This window comes from Carettochelys insculpta, chromosome 30 (genome assembly GCF_033958435.1).
Source record: "Carettochelys insculpta isolate YL-2023 chromosome 30, ASM3395843v1, whole genome shotgun sequence".
NCBI lineage: Eukaryota > Metazoa > Chordata > Testudines > Carettochelyidae > Carettochelys > Carettochelys insculpta.
In genome coordinates, this window is record NC_134166.1 from 6233068 (window position 1) to 6251345 (window position 18278).

At 50.5% G+C, this 18278-nt stretch overlaps 1 protein-coding gene across 1 annotated transcript; it reads right to left on the reverse strand.

The window, feature by feature from the left end:
• Positions 1-9553: 9553 nt before the first annotated feature.
• On the reverse strand, positions 9554-18234 carry SF3B4 (splicing factor 3b subunit 4). Its single transcript, XM_074980554.1, has 6 exons — positions 18094-18234; positions 17026-17154; positions 15271-15813; positions 13790-13984; positions 10815-10988; positions 9554-10020 (listed from the first exon to the last, which is right to left on the reverse strand). Exons 1-6 carry the CDS (start codon positions 18125-18127, stop codon positions 9839-9841), a joined length of 1257 nt encoding a protein of 418 aa, XP_074836655.1. The 5' UTR covers positions 18128-18234; the 3' UTR covers positions 9554-9838.
• Positions 18235-18278: the final 44 nt, after the last annotated feature.

Here is an 18278-nt window from a genome sequence, read left to right on the forward strand (position 1 = left end):
ACCTACCTTCTGCGGATGTATGTGGCTCTTTCTGGAACCCTCTTAAAGTCCTGGTCTTTACAACAGCCTCTGACAAGGAGTTCCACAGTCTGACTGCGCATTGTATGAAGAAAAAAAAACCAAACACTTCCTTTCGCTTGTTTTAAATTTGCTGTCTGTTCGTTTCAGCTGGTGACTCATAATTCTTGTGTTATGGGGAGCCATCTCTATATTCTCCACAGCAGCCAGGATTTTATAGACTTTTTCTAAGCAGAAAATCCCAGTCTTATTAATTTCCCCTCATATCGAAGCCCTTTCGTACCCCTCAACTTTTTTGTTGCCCTGTTCCAAACCTTTTCCAGTTCCAACTTAGTAACTTGTGTTCAACTAAACGGTCCGGGCCAGAAAGCCAGCCAGCCTGGTTCCCAAGGCTCTCAAGAGGTAGAGACTTCACTGCCTCCCTTGTCCGTTTGCTCCCAAGGGAAAACCATCCTCACTGGTAAACATTTGTGCCTTATTCCTTGTTTTGCCTTTTTTCACTAGATTATTTTAGAGATCACTTTAGTCCTTGGTATATCCCCCCGCTCCCCCCACCCCTTCCGAGAGTAATTAGAACAGTTATACCAGTGCTACCATTGGGGTGGACATGGGTACACCAGTATAACTTAATCCCCTTCCTGTACAGCAACAAACTATACAAACATAGGTAACCGAGTTAGTCTGTATCTTCAAAAACAACAAGAAGTCCTGTGGCACCTTATAGACTAACAGATATTTTGGAGCATAAGCTTTCGTGAAGCAGGTCTTTGCCCATGAAAGCTTATGCTCCAAAATATCTGCTAGTCTATAAAGTACCACAGGACTTCTTGTTGCTATACAAACATAAGCACTTGTTGCTATAACTGCATTCATGGATGGAGCAGGGAATCACACCCCTTTAACTATACCAGTGTTTCTCAACTTTTTCTAATAAAGTACCACCTTTTCAAAAGAAAATAAGTACCCCAGTACCCACAATTTTCAGACAATTTTTTTCTACTTTTGCAACACATTTCTTCTCCTGTATCAGAGCAAGTTGTACTGCAGTATCCTGTTACTAGTATGTTTAGCATTCTCGAATTTCTGAAAACGTTTCTGAACAATTGCCTGAATATTACAGAGAAGTGGTTCTCAACCTATTCACATCAGTGTAGCCTTTCAGGAGTCTGATGGGAGCACGCAAGACCAAAGTTTCACCTCACTTGTAAAAACTACTTGCTTCAAAATCAGACATTATAATAAAAAAGCGTCACAACATACTATTACTGACAAATCGCTTCCGTTCCCATGTTTACCCTTAAATTATAAAATAAACGAATTAGGATATAAATATCGTATTTAAACCTGAGCGTGTAAATCAGAGCTGTACAAACAAGTCATTGTATGAAATTGGTTTGTACTGACTTTGATAATACTACTTTTGTAAGCCTGTTGTAAAACTAGGCAACTAAAAGAGTTGATGTACCCACTTGAAAACCTCTGAGTACCCGCGGGCTATATATACCCCCCGGTTGAGAACCTCTGAACTATACCAGTCCCGTTGAAATAATCCAGTACGTGTGCACACACACAGAGCCCTTAGTGACACACCTCCAATGCACAGAGGAGAAACGACAAACAGTCTAATCCTGGTCAACAATCGGTGGAAGATAATCTCTTTCAAAATCTGTGCACAGGTAGAAACACTCACCAAGCCCTTTCGTACCTCGCTTATATACCAGTGGTGTTGGTGCAAACTCCAGTGTAACTTGACAGCCAGCTCTGAAACAGATACATCCAGCACCAGATGTGATGTATAATCGCTCCCCCGCCCACCCCATCACAGCTCTCCTCTCTTCTGTAAAGGGGGTACAGCAGAATTGGTTCTTGCTGTCCCTGTGCTACCACTGGGGGAACCGAGGCAGAGATGGCTGATGCTTTAGCCCAGTGAGTCAATGGCAAAGCCAGAAATAGGGGCACGCAACCCTTGAACCCCGCCCAGTCCCCTCTCTGAATCGTTGAAGCAGCTGTTTTCCTATAGGTTCGGCAAAGCAGCTGCAAAGGACATTTTAAGACCCTACCAGTGAGGGATGCAAAGTAACTAGACTGTGGCCTCATCTGCAGCCATGGCAGGACAGCATCCCCAGAGAGGGGAGAGAAGCTACTGAGGTGGTACAAGACATGCCCATAGCCAAGAAGCTGAGTGTGCGGGAGCTGCGCTGTCATCTCGGGCTGTCCCACAGCACGAACCCCACAATCGGGTGATTGGGCATGACATGGGGTCACATTGGCCATGGGGTTGAGAGAGTAGAGAACTGGGCTGGGACGTTGCTGGATGACCTCAGGCAAGTGGTTTCATTGCTTTGTGCCTCAGTTTCCCTAGCTGTACACCGTAGGAGAGGATACTCCTCTGTAAAGCCCTTTGAGATCCATGGGTGCACAGTGCAAGATCAGAGCTGGGGATATTGTCTAAAGTACAGAGTAGCCTGGGCTGAGTTTGTCAAAGGAGACTAGGTAACAAGGGGCCCATCTCCCACGGGCAGTCGCTGGGAATCAACTATCTAAATCCCTTATCAACAGCCTCTAGTTCTTTTTCCACTGGCAGATCTCAAAGTCCTGTACAAAGGAGGTCGGGAACATCCTCCCCATTGTCCCGCTGAGGAAACTGAGGCACAGAGAGTGGCAGTGGTTACCTAACGGGCCAATGACGAGAGCCAGGAATAGAACCCCAAGCCCAGGTCAGCACTTTACCCACTAGGCCCCACTGCCTTGCAAAGTACACCAACACTACTGCTGAGAAAGGGCCAAGGGCTTCCCTGGGGCAGAGGGGCTCAGCACATGCAGGGTGCAACCTTTCTACCCAACCCCAGGTAAGTGGGGCCCTGACAGTTAGCCCCCAGTGCAGACAATCACGGCTGCTCCAGTGGTCGCTCCTGCAAGAAGAGCAAGCAAAGAAGGCGGCGAATTGGGCTCACACCTTGGCCCCATTCCTACAGAGTACGTAGGCACCTAACTCCCTGAGGCTGGGCACCCAAATGCCTGTGAGCCTCGTTTCCCAAACCTCTGCGGCATTCTCCTTTGGGCAGGGATCCCCAGGGAGCAGAGGGGCTGGGTTTTAGTATCTAGGGAGGCAAACAAAATGATGCTCCTCCCGCCAGTATCACAGCATGCTGCAACATGCATAGTGCGCAGCACCAGGCCCACTCGCTGCTAACAAGGCACAGGTGCTGTCGCAAACCTCGCACAGGGGCAGGGCCCCCCGGCTTCTCCTGCTGGGTTCTGACACTGCCTCGGAGGTACAGTTCTAAAACGTTTCTAGCTTCCAAACTCTCAGGGCCACAGCAGTGATGCCTTCAGGCCGAGCGCCCCCTCCCCTGCCCCTTCCTCCTAACCCAAAACATCCCCAGGGCAGGTACCACCAACCCCGAGTCACAGCAACCCTCCTGGCCTAGGGGTCAGGGATCCCATGTTTCATTCTGGAAGGGGCCCTGTCTCAGTCCCTCCTAAGCATCCCTTCTGCTCCCCTTCGGGTCTGGCCTGACAGAGGGGAATGCAAGCAGGGAGAGTGCCCAGGCCCGCACGTTCCCCAAAGTCCCAGCTCTGGGCCCTAATGGGGTGATACAGCATCTAGCCCTTTCCTTGGTCCTATACACTCCCTCTAGGTCACTTCCGACCAGGCTGTGGTTCCTCCAGCTAGGGCATTGGTGCAGCCTTAGTACCTGCAGCACACACACCTTCTCCTGCCCTTTTAAAAGATCCCTCTCCATGTGCACATCCTGCAGCTGCAGAGGGATGGGGCCCCCTAGCCCAGTACGGTGCTGCGCCTTGCTCAGATTTAGTACAGAGTCTGTCAGCCCCACACCCACCAGCAAAGAGAATTTCCCAGCATGGGCCCATGTCAACATCCCTGCTCCTTTGCATGCCCTCCTGCATTGCATCAGAAATCTTCTGCTCTTCCCTTGCAAGGGCCTTCAGGGCCGGTGCCCCACACCCTTCACTCACTATGAAAAGGGAAAATCCTACCTCTGAGCAGACCACAAGGCAGCCTCCATCGCCACTTGTTACTGCAGGGCTGTCTCCCACCCTACCCCCAAACACCTGGGCAGCCTCCTTCAAATCCTGCCTTACACTGCTCCTGTGCCTACAAAGAGAACCAACCAGCAACCAGGCAGCTGGAGTTCTGGCCTGCTGATCAGTACAATCTTCTTTCCTTCTACTTCCCCCTCTGTCTGTATCCAGCTGTTGTCTCCTCTTGCACCTTGTAAGCTCTCTGGGGACAGGGACTATCCCAAATGCACGTGCGCAGCACCAGGAGGGACTGAGCCATCACGACACAGATAACAAATAACTCCTTGCGAGGGCAGGTGCAGTTACGGGGAAACCAGCTGGATTTGCTCCTATGATGTGCATCAGCAAAGCCCGCCACTTCCAACGGCGGACGCCTGACACCTGGGAAAGGGCGAGAGGCAGCCAGCGGGTGGCTTTTCAGAGAAGCAGGCTGCCGTGTTAGCAATTAGGAAAGTCAGGGCTGAAAGGGAACAGTGGGGATTCGGTGAGAACCCACCCTGCTGTAAACTCCAGCTCACTTCTCCGGCTCTAATTGGCTCCTAAAGGGGAGGGCAACTTTTTAATACTTACATCCAGATTTTTTTGAAAATGTTAGTGGTGCACTAATTAACTCCTAAGAGCTCTATAAACAAACCAGCTTAAAGATAAAGTTACTTGGCCTGTCTTGTGTGGTCACCATTACAACCAGCATCTGTACTAGGGACATAAAAATCCCACTTAGTTAACTGGTTAAACATTAGGTATAATGGGATAATTGATTAAATGAGGAGATGTGCAGCTAGGGGGCCACAGCTCGAGAGGCCCTTTACCTCACAGAACCCCTGCCTGCAGCACAGCAGGGGATGATCCAGCAACTCCCCAGCAGCAGTAGGTCTCATGGGGCTGGAGCAATGCCCTTCTCCAGCACCTACTGGTTAAACCGCTAAGCCTCATTCAGTTAGGGCGAGGCTTACTGGTTAATCAGTTAGCACCCCCAATCTATACTTTGTGCAGGTCACTTCCAAAACAAGCAGGAAAGAAATATTTTTACCTACAGGGAAACATGATGATAAACCCATGTGGAGCAGCTGGAAGTACTTTGAGACTTCTTTTTTTGGAACTGACTCGATTTCAAACTGAGAGCACGTCTCGTTTATTGGACAAACTTCTGTCGGTGAAAGACACGGTTCCAAGCTCCTGCAGAGCTCCTCCGCTGGACTGGGGTTTCAAGACAACAGCGTTGCTTTACAGCACCAGGTCGATCGACATCCATCTTTCTTCCCATCTTCAAAAGGGAGACTTTTTAAAGACTTTCTTCAGCAGATAGAAGGCTCCAGCCACAGCCAGCCTCCAGCCACAGCCAGCCTCCCCCCGCGCCGCTTCCTAGCTGTCAAGGGAGGTGTGAAACTTTCCGCTCAGCGACTCCACTTTTATACTTTCCCAATTAACAGCTTCACTCGTGCAATCACAGTGAATTTGTTAGAGAAGCTGGGAAGATGCTAAAGATACAGCCCTGCATGGCTGTCTAACCATGCACACCTGCAGAGATTGTACAGACTATCTGTGTCTTCAGGACAGGCCTGACTTCTTGCCTTGTCTCCAACTGGGGATTAGCACCACCTCGCTGCCAGAAAGATCTCTTAAAAGAGGTCAGACTTTGGGTCAGCTGGCGCCACAACTCTGGAACTCTGAGAGCCAGAATCTATTCCTAGCTCTGCCACTGACAGGCTGTGACCTTGGGCAAGTCACTTCATAGACTTTATAGCCAGACCTCCTGCATAAGGCTGCTAAGCTTCACCTCGCTATTGAGCTTAAGTGGCACTTCCAGAGGGCCTCCAGGCTGCAGCTGAAGATGTGGAGAGGAAAGCCACTGCTCCCACAGCAGATCATTACAGTGGTAAACTGCCGCCGTGTTTTATTCTTACCCAGAATTTGTCTGGTTTCAGCTTCCAGTTCTCGCTGACTTTCTGCACCAACCAGAGGCAGTCTTCTTATGTCCAGTATTTGATCCCCAAGGAGCATTTTTTGGCTTGGTCTACACTAGACCTTACAGTCAACTGCAGATACGCAATTCTAGCTATGGCAATTGCATAGCTACAATCAACATACCTGCAGTCAACTGTAAGGTCTGTCCTCCCCGAGGGAAGCTGATGGGAGCACTTCTCCTACCGACCTCCCTTCCTCCTGATGAGAGCAATACAGGGGTTTGGCTGCAGACCCGGGGGGATCAATTTTGTGTGTCTTTACCAGATGCACAAAATCAAACTCCAGAAAAATCAACCCTGAATGGGTGGCTCTCCAGGTAAGTGTAGACCTCAGAATTAAGGCACTGGTCAGCAGTGTTCCCTGGAAGCTGAGCACTTGGGCAGCTGTCTAGAAAAGATTCAAATGCCACCCACCTGATTAACAGAGCGTCCCCCGTCACCTACAGCACCCGATTCTACTGGTGGTGCTCAAACATTTAGAGGGAAGACTGGTGCTCAGTTTTCTTTATGATCAGCAAAACTGCATGAGCTCTCTAGGTTTCTCACGGTTAGGCATCTTCTGCAGCCCTGGAATCACTCTTCTAAAATGCAGACACCCAAACTGGATGCAGTATTCCAGTACCCATCTCACCAGTGCCATAAACAAGGGGGAAATCACCCATATTCCCATTTCCACATGTACATCCAAGGATTTCATTAGCTCATCTTGCCACAGCATGGCCCTCAAAGCTGCTGGTGGGTTGCTTCTCCGCTCTAGCCTCTCAGCCTTCTCGCCTTCTAGCTTATCATTTACACTGTAAGCTCCTTGACACAGGCCTCTCTGTCAGTAGGTCTCAGTGCAGAGCCTGGGGCGGTGCCACTTTGAGCTTGGTTTGGGTTTCACCATGACGCAAACAATCCTAAATCAGTTTGATAGAGGCCACCCTCTGATTGCTATTTTACAAAGTCAAACAGGCTTAAAAAGTTACAGGAACAGCACCTGCCATGTTTGCAGAGCAGACATTAAGCAGGGGATCCAGACAGTGAAATTGAACAGATACAGACTATGTTAAAAAAGAAGGAAGAGGACTAGTCTATTTCCATTGCACAAGCTGAATGGAATGCAGAACAACAATGGCAAAAGGTAAATTAGATTTCTAGCATCCTAGGTGCCAGAGGCAGGTGAGTGCAGCAAATCAGAGAAAAACTCCATTACTTGGAAGACACGTCAATAAACCTGCCTGCTTTTATCCCAGTCTGGCAATTATCAACCCACAAGAGCTCTTATCTCAGTGAGATGGTGGCTGCTAGGACACGAGGCATGAGCTGCGTGGAAAATGTCTCTCTGGGTATGTTTGAATGATTGTATGTTTGTATGATTGAAGCACACGCTTAGCTGGAAGAGGAGATTGGTGACTGGAGGCCAACAAAGTAGCAGCAGAACTGCAGTCTCTGTTTGAGAAAGCCAGAATTTTAACCCTCTGCCTAAGTTTTCCTGTTAGATCCGAAGTTTTGGTTAGATCAAGAGCTGCTCAAAAATACAGAGGGAACAGCTCCCCTTTGGGAGAACCCCTCCCCTGCTCCTTTTTTTCTAAACATGCTGGGGGAACCTACTGATTTCCAGTTTTTTTCCATGGGAAAAACTGATTAGGGGATTTTGGGCACCGTTCTGATTAATTTCAATTGGCATTTTCTACTGCTTGAACTTTTAATACATCTCTTTTAGAATCACACGGAACTGTTCTACAGAAAAGCCAAAGACAGCATGCTTCCACCCTTGCAAGTCATTTCATGGGCCCTGCTGTGGTGTATGGACAGCCCGTCCCACCAGGGCAAGGGCACAGAGGTGTGTGTGGACGCCGCTCGTGTGGCTGCCACTCTGAATCAGTTCTTAACTCTGAAGGTGTGGCATAAGGGCCAGAGTCAATACCGTAGCCCTAGAGGTCAGGGCAGCACAGCCTAATGGCCAGAGTCAAGTGGTTGGGGACAGCAGCCCAGGTGTGGGGGGAACAGGTCTGCCCTACTCCACCAGGCCCTGACCCAGGACACCAGCAGTGGGGACCTAACCTGCCACTCAGTAGGGAATCCTACACCCCAGTGAGTTTGCCACTCACTCAGCAAGGAATCCCTCCACAACATGCTGAATTTACTGGGGCGGGGCGGGGAGTCACTCATGCATGCCTCTGAATCACTTCCGACCAGTTCAGATGTTGGGATGATCCATGTTGCTGCAGGCTGCTCGGGTTCCTTGGGCTCTGCTGCACCACTCTCCCTCTGAGGCTCCAGCTCTCGGGTCTCCAGCTCCTGCTGTCTGGGTCACCTCCGGTAGCAAGTCCTTCCAGACTGAGCTGCTCCCTTTTATACTGCTCCACCACTTGGAGCATGCCCAGTCTGGATGGAGGGGAGAGATTTCCTCCACCCACAGGGGTTTAACCCCTTCTGTCCCAATGTGGGGCAGACCCCAATCAAGATCTTTTCATTTGAGGAATTTTGGCCTTCCAATCCGAACTGGAATGTTTTTTTTAAATGGCAGAATTCTCCATGGAATGAAAATTCCAGTTCTTAACCAGTTACCACTAAGTAATTCCTCTCTCCCTCTGCCTTCACTTACAGGATTCATTTAAAGCAAGAAGAAATGCTCTGGGGGTCCCTAAACCTGATTGCCAGAAGCTGGGCCTGGACCACAGCAGGGATCAGCTGACACATTCCAGGGTTCACTTTGTTCCCTCTGAAGTGTCTAGCACCAGCCGTGTCCCAAGACAGGATGCTAGAACAGAGGGACCATTGGTCTCAGCCATCTTAGCCATTTGTAGCTCTTATGTGGGAGGTGGAAGCATGACTTTGGGAAGCATCTCTTGTTAACCTCCATTTGCTTTGGATGCCAACACTGACCTTTGCTCCACTCGGGTACCTGCTTATTCAACTCTTTATCGCAGCCGGGGCAGGGGGGTCTGGATTCAGACCACAGGTTCCCCACCTCTGCTTTATCCACTTGGTTTAGAAATGGGGCAAGAGGCTCTTGTCCTAGTCTGCTCAGACTCCATGCTCTTCAGCTGCTGAACCCACTTTCACTCACACGATGGTTCAAGACAATTAGGGACAAAAGCAATGGTCCCACTGATCTTTTCTATCCATGTGCAGATTAAATTTTGTTATGTGTACTGAAGCCTGTGCAAATGTGCACCACCCAGAGAAACACACAACCTAGCTGTGGGCACTCTGCTAAACAGCTCGGCGGCGCTTGAATTCTCCTGTGTAGCTGCACAAGCACACAGCTTACAGGCAAACTGGACTGAAGCCACCACCCCCTCAGCCCGCAAGGAGCCCAGGCAGTGGGCCTGCTGGACTAGGGTATGGCCATAGATCTGTACGCGAAGGAACAACCATGCAGAGGCAGGATTCTTGTGTGTAAAACATGCATGAGGCTCAATGGCACAAGCTGCTGGGAACCCAAGGACACCAGGCACTACTGACTCCTCCAGGTGTGAGGTAGGTAGGGGCTGGCAGGCTGTGGAGTACGACGATAAAAAAACCACACTCGCCCCAAAGAGCAACGCCCGAGCTGTTTATTTGTAAAGGGCCAATCTTGGTGGGTTCACATAGGGGAAAAAAAAACGCATTAAAATCAAGAGCAGGGGGAGGAAAAACAGAAGTAACACGGCTAAGGGGACTAATGGGGCATCACACGGGTAGGGAGACACTGACGATTCTGATCAGGCTTCCCGTTCTTAGGAATGTCAGTCCAAAAAGAAACCAAAATCCAAGGCTGAAGAGAGAGGAATTCACAGTAGGAAGGTTCTCTTGCTGGCTGGGTCCTGATACGGCTGCATTTATGGTAGGGGTCCCCTTAAGGGCCCGCGAGGTGGCACTGGGGGTCTCTGGGCAGGACGAGGTGGCAGAGGGACCCGCTGGTAGCCGTAGGGCGGTGGGCGAGGTGGACTGCTGTAGCCATGAGGAGGCATCAGCGGAGGTGGCCCACGCATGCCGTGGTGGGGCATGGGGCCCGGGTGACCTGCAGGGACAGAGCGTAGTGACATGAGAACCCAGCTGAAGCAGAGATTTTGCATGGGAGATTTCAGGCCCCACAAATTGATTTTCAATCCAAGAGGCTGTTCAGAACCAGGACCCTCGGCCAGCGACTTGGCTGGGCATGGCCCTGCAGGCGACTCACGTGCGTGGGGCCCTCCCCACACCTCAGGCTGGAGTCTGGTCCCAGCGGAGCAAACCGGCAATGAAATGACACAGGTTTGGGCAAAGCACAACCACTGTGCCAAGATGCCTACGTGGACAGCTGCACAAGTGAAGTCAATGCAGCAAGCAGCAATTAGAGGCCTGTCCCCCTTCCCCAGCCCGATTCCCTGCAGCAGAGACAAGAGCCCCTGGCCTCCCAGCAGCACTGGGAAAGAGGCACTTTATCACTCAAGCCCTCCCTAGCTGGGAAGCCAGAACAGAAGCCTTCAGTCACTGGCTTCAGGTGCCTTTTGGCTGAGAATCTAAGGGAACATCCCCACTCAACAGCTGGGGAAGGCAGGTAAATATCATGAGAAACTGCCAAGGTCACACAATGAGGCAGTGGCAGAGCCAGGAACTGACCCTGGGAATCCTGACTCCCAGTCTCCGGTCCAGTCTCCAAGACAGTGACATAACCAGGCACCATTTCAGGTCTCAGTACTCCTCCCCTGCTGACCGCCCCCCCGAACAAGCTAAAGGCTGCCCAGGCATGGGTTGGTATTAGACCCTGGACTGTAGAAGGCGCCTGCTCTCATTCTGGGGCATAAACAACACATCTCACAGGTGCCCACTTACCCATGGGCGACCCGAAATGGGGCCCTCTGGGCGGCATGCCCAAGGGAGGTGGTCCAGGGTGAGGCATGCCGTGAGGAGGGCGGGGTGGGGGCTGGCCTCCTGACCCCGGTGGCCCTGGATGATGATGCTGGCCCATCCCAGGCGGTCCATGATGCACCTGCATGGGCGGCATCCCTAGGGAAAAGCACAAGAGGTTTGTTACACTCACTCACATTCATAGCAGCTGATTAGCAACCAAGTTCTGACCATGCAAGCAGCTGGACAGGATCCTAGTGACCTGGGCTGGGGCAACAGGACCAGGCCCAGTAGCACTTTTACAGGCCCCTGGAGACCTGAAGTCCAGCAGGCGAGAGGCTTTCACCAGCCAATTGAAGGCCGGAAAGGCCCGTTAGATCATTATACAGCCCAGGCCACAGCATGGAACAGTCAGCCCAGAGGTGAAGCCAATGGCTGGTCTATGGCTAACACATTGCCTCCTGAGGCCATGATTCTGAATTGGGAGACTCAAGAGACAGAATTCACCAGTTTCCTTTGGACTCTGCTCCTGCAGGTAATCTCCCTGGTATCATGTCTTACTTCCAACCTGAATGCATCGGGCTCTAGCTGTCACACACTGGTTCTCAGTCTGCCTTTCCCGTTAATTTAAAAAACCCCTTCAGTGCCAGCCAAGAAACTTGGTGTCATTAATAACATACATTATTCTAAGCTGCCATCTGCAGTCTCCAGGGTTCTCTGTAAACTATGTGCTTGGGTTGCACCCAGAAGAGATTCACGTGCTGCTCAGCTGCTCAGCAGATTGCCCAAAGCAGGCAGCATCGGTTTCTACAGCGGTGCACATCAGTACATCTTGGTGCATATCACAAATGTATTCCACCCTTGGATAGAAAAAGTTAGAGGGAACCCTGGCAGCCTCCAGTGTGGCACAGATAGAAAAGTGGGCAACAGCCACCAGCCACATTTCTGAGGCTTCTTAAAGAGGAGCCAGCACACAGACAGTGGATGTGAAATGGTCGCTTGGCACACAGGGAAGGTATGACCCAGTTCTGCCAACGACAAATTAAAATAAGGCAGTTGTGGACAGATACCAGACGCTGGGATAAAAAGACAAGGGAAGAGAGGAATGACAGATTCATTAAAAAAGGATTCTTCTCTTTTCCCCTTTAACAGAAATCCAAGGACCCGGAAACACCTCCACAAGGCAGGAACCAAGAATTTAATGGGCCTTTCACTGTTATATGTAACCACCTATTTTAAAGTACTGTGAGCCAGCGTGTAATTGAAGACTGCAGCCATCTGTCACCAACACAGCCAAATCCACAATTAGACAAAGCCTCCTAATCAGACGCCAGGAAAGAGATGTGACTACCTAACAGATAAAGCTGGCTTCGCAGTTTAGAGTAGGGTGGCAGGAAAAAAAAAAATTGAGATTTTTAAGAGATCAGCGGCATTCTTGCACTAACAAGGCAGTGGCAGAGCCTTATACATGAGCACTGAAGAGTGAAACTTTTTAGGAAGAAAACTTATCCCTATGGAAAATTCAAACTTGGCGAAAGAAAAAAGTACAGGCTATTCCTTTCACCAAAGTAAGGAACAGGAAGAAAGCAAAGAATTAGTAACAATGGGGAAGGAGGAGGGGGCATATGAGCCTCAGAGGCCAAACTAAGGCGAGCTGCAGGCTGGATCTGGCCCACAGGTCATAGACTCCCCATCCCCATGTAGGTGCTTTACAAAATTCCCACCCATATGTACCCAGCTGCGGGCTTATGGAGCCTAACGCCAGAGCATTACTGAACATTTGGGAATGGGAAAGTCAGTGACTTTGGATAGGTCTGCACAAAATAGCATGTCCACTGCAGCAATTTATACCCTACAGCAATGGAAGGGGTTTGCCCTGAGAGGTGGAGTAAAGCTGGTGTCGACCATGCTAGGGAAACAGATTTCTCTGCCCGCCAAGCCTGAGACAGACCTACTACAGCGACAGGAGAACACCCTCCATCACTGTAGTAAGCACTTGTGCTGCTCCAGGTTTTCTGGGGCAGATGCACCCTTAAAACCTCACACGGGCAAGCCACAATGGGCATGGTGGGGAAAAAAAACCCCACACCCCTAGTGTCACTGCTATGCTGACAAAGACCAAGGGTAGCTGCAACTGTGTCAACAGAAGAGAGATCTCGTTGGCTAAGCTGACCTTATGCAGGGAGACAGGGCTCCTACACGACCAGAAAAACCCATCAACTTCAGCTGCATCTGCTCTCATGGCTATGCCTGCGAAGGCTCCACGCAGCTGAAAGAGCCACAGTCACTACAAAGATTTTATGCCACTTCCCTTTTTTTTTTTTTTTTTTAATTAAAATACCATTTTACCCCAAGCCTCCAAACACCCGAGCACGTGCTTAACTTTATAGCAGTCCCAACAGAACTATGAGGGGGATGAAAGTTATGCACCTGCTTAAAGGCTTGCAGGATCTTAGCCTTAATGTTTCACGTGGGGGGGAGCGGGTTGTTTTGTAAGACTCACCCTTGCTGGTGACAGCCTAACAAATAGCATTATGATTCAAGCCACAGGTTTCATACAACGTTGCAATTCCATATACTTTCAAGTGAAATTTATAAAGCCTCAGTTTGATTTAAGCCAATGATTTCAATCTCTCACTCACTAAGTGATTTAAAAACAAGGATCAGGAATAAATCACCTGGATTTAAATGTCTGTTTGGTCCCTACACTAGAACTGCTGCATTCAGAAAACAGATCGTTGGGAAAGCCTGAAAATCCATCGCTCTTACGTAATATTTATCAGTAGATCTCAAAGCAAAGATCAGCTCACTTTACAGACAGGGAAAATGAGGCACCAAGTAGGGCCGTGACTTGCCCAACATCATCCACCAAGCAAACGGCAGAGCCAGGAACAGCACCCAGTTTTCCCAAATCCCAGCCTTCTTCTCAGCACAGTAGGCCACGTGACTCTGATACCTACCTGGATGATGCATGCCACCAGGTGGGAAAGGATGTGGGTGTGGCGGGTGCCCTCCACTCGGAGTGCCCCCTGATGGGGGGCCCGGAGCACCTGCACCAGGTGGCATGGGGGGAGGTGGCATGGCAGGAGGCATTCCTGGGGGCATTGCTCCAGGCGGCGGCACTGGCGGAGGAAAAGACCCTGGGGGTGGCATGCCTGCAAAGGAAGAAGAGTCAGTGAGAAAAATCTTGAACACCCAGGTCAGCACCAACAATCTACAGAGAGTGGTTAGAATGAACCAGCATCAGCCACTTGTCCATGTGCTACTGCAAACAAGTGCCAGCGAGCTCTGCATCTCCTGTGGCCTCTCCCCTGCTTCGTTAGAGCCCGTTGTGTCTCTGCCAAATGAGTGCCAATGCAGCCCCATGGTCCCAATGATTTCAGCCTGCCCACGAAGCCCGTAAACATCTCCAGGGCTTTTCACCCAAGCGTCGCAAAATAACCTCACCGTGTCATGCCTCATGGGTCATATCTGCATTTGACAGAGAAGAAAGCGCAGCACAGGGATTAAGCAATTTGCTCAAGGTCATAAACCTGTCAGTGGCAGATAAGAAAAGGATCAGGGAGCAGTGTTCCTTGTAAGCAGGGTGCTTCTGCAGCCACTCAGGAGAGATTCAGGTTCTGTGTTTCTACTGGTCGTGCACATCTGCACGTCTCAGTATGCACAAAATTTATTCCACACATGGATGGAAAGGATGAGAGGGAACATTGCCAGGGAGTCCTGGCTCCATTCCCTAGCTGACAGATCATTCAAGAGACCTGCAGACCTCCTGAGAGCCAAAAACATGAGACTAACTGCATTGGGGACTAACAGCCACCTTTACCACTGAGTGTGGCAGGGAATACAGAAACCAGGCAGAGTCTGCAGCTGAGCAGTTCAGCTCTGAATTCAGGGTTCAGCCAGAATCTAGCTCTGAGCATCCTGTAGTCCAGGGGTGGCCAAACAGAGACAAAGAGCCAAAATAGCAGTGGCTAGAATGTAAAGAGCTATGTATTTTTATTTATATATCTATATAGATATATGCAAATATAGATCACTATATAGATATATAAAAATAAATATATAACATGTGGCTCAATGCCCTCCCATAAATCCAGGCACCCCGCCCCACAAAAGAATGCCCTCCCCTTCCCCCTGAGCCACACACACCCCACCCCTTGCTCTAATTCGATGCCGGTGACTCACTGGAGACACTGCTGCCATGTGCTTCTTCCCCCAAGCGGTGGGGTGCATGCATGGAGCGGATGGCTGCCTCTCTCAGCATGTGGCTCCTGAGCCACATTTAAAGGCTCAAAGAGCTGCATGGGGCTCGAGAGCCACGGAGTTGGCCCACCCCTGCCCCCATGCTCTCTAGCAAGGCTCCGTGGCAGTGTCGTGGATGAAGGGTCCCCCTAGCCTTTGGAAACTTGCAGCCAGGGTTCTCTGCATGGCATTTACCCACCTCCTGGGTTCACGCCTGGCCCCAAGGACGTGACGACAGGAGTCGGCACTGAAGGAGGAGGAGGAGCATCTGCGAACAGCTGATGGGGCCGGTCGGCCTGGGAGAGGGGGTTCTGGGCAGCCAGCAGCCGCTCCGCAGCGGAGCCGTGCCGCTCCCCCTTGGAATCCTTCTTGAAGGCATAGGAGACGGTGATGGGCCTGTTGCACAGGTACTGTCCATTCATGGCCTCGATGGCAGCATCGGAGGCATCAAAGCTGGCAAAGTTGATGAAAGCGTAGCCCTTGGAGTTGCCCGTGTCAGGGTCCCGCATGATCTTGGGGGTCTGCAGGATGACCCCGAAGGCGCTGAAGGTGTCGTACAGCAGCTTCTCGTCGATCTCCGGGTCCAGGTTGCCAATGAAGATGTTGGCACCCACATCCAGGTTCTTGTTGTGGGCCGAGGCCTTGTTCACGCGGATGGGCTTCCCATACAATTTGATCATGTTCATGATTTTAATGGCGTAGTCGGCATCTTCCTCACTGAGGAATTCCACGAACCCATAACCTGGAATACACCCCCACAAGAGAGCCATTTAGAGCCAGACACACTCCACAGACTTCTTGCCCTGCACTTGATATCAGGCCTCTTTCATTTCTCGCCTGGTGATGCAAAAGTCTTTTACTCTGCAGCTCTCCTTGAAATAATCTCTCCTCTTAGTTTATCTAGAATTGGCTACAATGACTGAGGAGGCCAGCTGCCCCCTGCAGACAGGAGAACTCTCGCTGCATCGCCTAGCGTCCAGAACCACCTCACTCTACCTCTCTAACTTCTTCACTCCATCACATTTCAGACTGTCTTCATCCTTCATCTGCCTCCACCGATTTCTCGCTCTCTCTGCTTCTGAAGCCTGGACTAGACAGATGATCTACAGGCGCAATTTCAAAACTTATTTAAACCGTTACAGCTTTGTCTATGAATTCTCACTGATTTAAACATAGCTTATCAATTCATAATATCACTCATCATTCACAGATGCAAACTGAACGAGATTTAAATAGTTGAGTATCCAAAGAGGGATGGATCTGTACCAGCTTTACCAGTCTGGTCTACACTTCCAAGGTTTTGCCAGCATTAGCATGCCGGTTAAGAGTGTGAAATAATCACACCCCAAAAAGGCACAGATGTGTCAAAGACTCATGTGGAAAGGCAGTTATACCAGCAAGTCCTTTTGCTGTAACAGCTTATTCAATTCAGGGAGCCAGTATAAGCTATATAACAATGATATATGCTGCCACCCCAGAGGAGGAGTTGCCAGTAGCTGCCCTCAGCCTGTTTCTACTGTAGATAGGACCAAAATCTCTATTTAAATTGGTTCAAAAAGTAATGGTGTACAGATAAGCTTTTACTCTTTAACACAAATGGAATAAGACAATATGAGGTGCAGTATACATAGCATCCTGGAACTAGTGGCAAAATATGCACAAAGTAAAGTGAAACCCAGAAGAATTACTTATAGTCAGTGACTGGTCACTGTTCGTACAACAGAGAACACTGGGGGCTCGGCTCAACAACTGGGGTTCCACCATGCCACCAAGACACAGCTAACTGTCTCAGTTCTGTCTGAACACTTCATGCTGATTGTTGTTACAAGTGACATGCAAAATTACTAAAAACGGGATTTTAACCCTTTCTGAACATGCATCTATCTGGAAGAGTGCCCTGGGGATACACGACTTTGAAGAGACACATCTTTGAAGGAACCGTTCAACATCTTACCTTGATGTTGACCTGTCACTCGATCTTTGGGCATGTGGGTATTGACCACGGGTCCTGCCTGCAGAAAGAGTTCCCATAACAGCGGCTCGCTGACCTTCTCGTCCAGGCCACCAACGTAAACTGTGGCATCTTGGGAGAAGGGAGAGAAGATGATCATAGGTTACGTGGCTCTGAACAGGAATCTCTTCACTATTTCAGACAAGTTAGGAACCACCCCACAGAGAAAGGAGCGATGGTCCTTAAGGGTTTGAGCTTGAGCCCATTACATCAAAAGCAAAACGTGCCTTGACTTCAACAGTGCAAAATTAGACCCTTAATGAAATTCACATCTCTGGAGAATTTTTACGTCAAATAAACAAAAGCCAAAGGATTAAAACATTGTTTAAAGTACAGACAAGCTGCAAAGAGGTAATAATCTCTTGCTCTTAGCTAGCCCTTGCCTTCAACTCTCCCTGCGCTTTACAAAGTCAGAATCGTTATCCCTATAAAACAGACAGGGAAACTGAGGCAGCGAGCAGGAATGTACAACATCACTCAGAGCCAAAAACAGAACCCAGGAGTCCTAAGGACCAGGCCAGTGCACTAGCCACTGCTCCACACTGACTCAGCCCAAGCACCCAAAATGAACTGACAGAAAACAGATGCCCAGCAGGGGAACTGAACCAACCCCCACCTCGGCTTCTGGTGGGAGGCTTGGCCCCGTCCCCAAGCTAGGACACTGTCCGTCCCCTCCACCCCCCAGCAGCTTCTGGGGGAGATGACCAAGCTCCCAAGCTAGGACCCAGCCCCGCCCATCCCAGCCATGGGGGGAGAGCCAGTCCCCGCGATGCGTATGAAGGCGATGATCGCCCCCCGCCCCCGACAGGCTGGGCCCAGCCCCACTGCCGGCTGTGTAGGGGGCATGGATCGGGCCCTCCCAGCCTGGGCCCAGCTGTAGGGGGGGGGGGGGGGGCGTAGGTCGGGCCCTCCCCAGCTGGGACCCAGCCCCTCCCCCCGGCTGCGAAGGGACGGATCAGGCCCAGCCCCTCATGCTGGGGGCCAAAGGGGCTGGGAGCCGCCGCCATTTACCCTGGTTCCTCTCGGAGATGGGCCCCGCCGCCATCTCGAACGCGCTCCCGCCTCCCCTCAGCGGCGAGGCGCTCGCCCTCCGACTTCCGCCCTTTCACCCCCCCACTTCCGGCCACCGCGGCTGAAATGGGGCAGTGAGGGCAGCGGCCATCTTGAGCGAGGCCGGAAGTAGCCGAGCGTGGAGG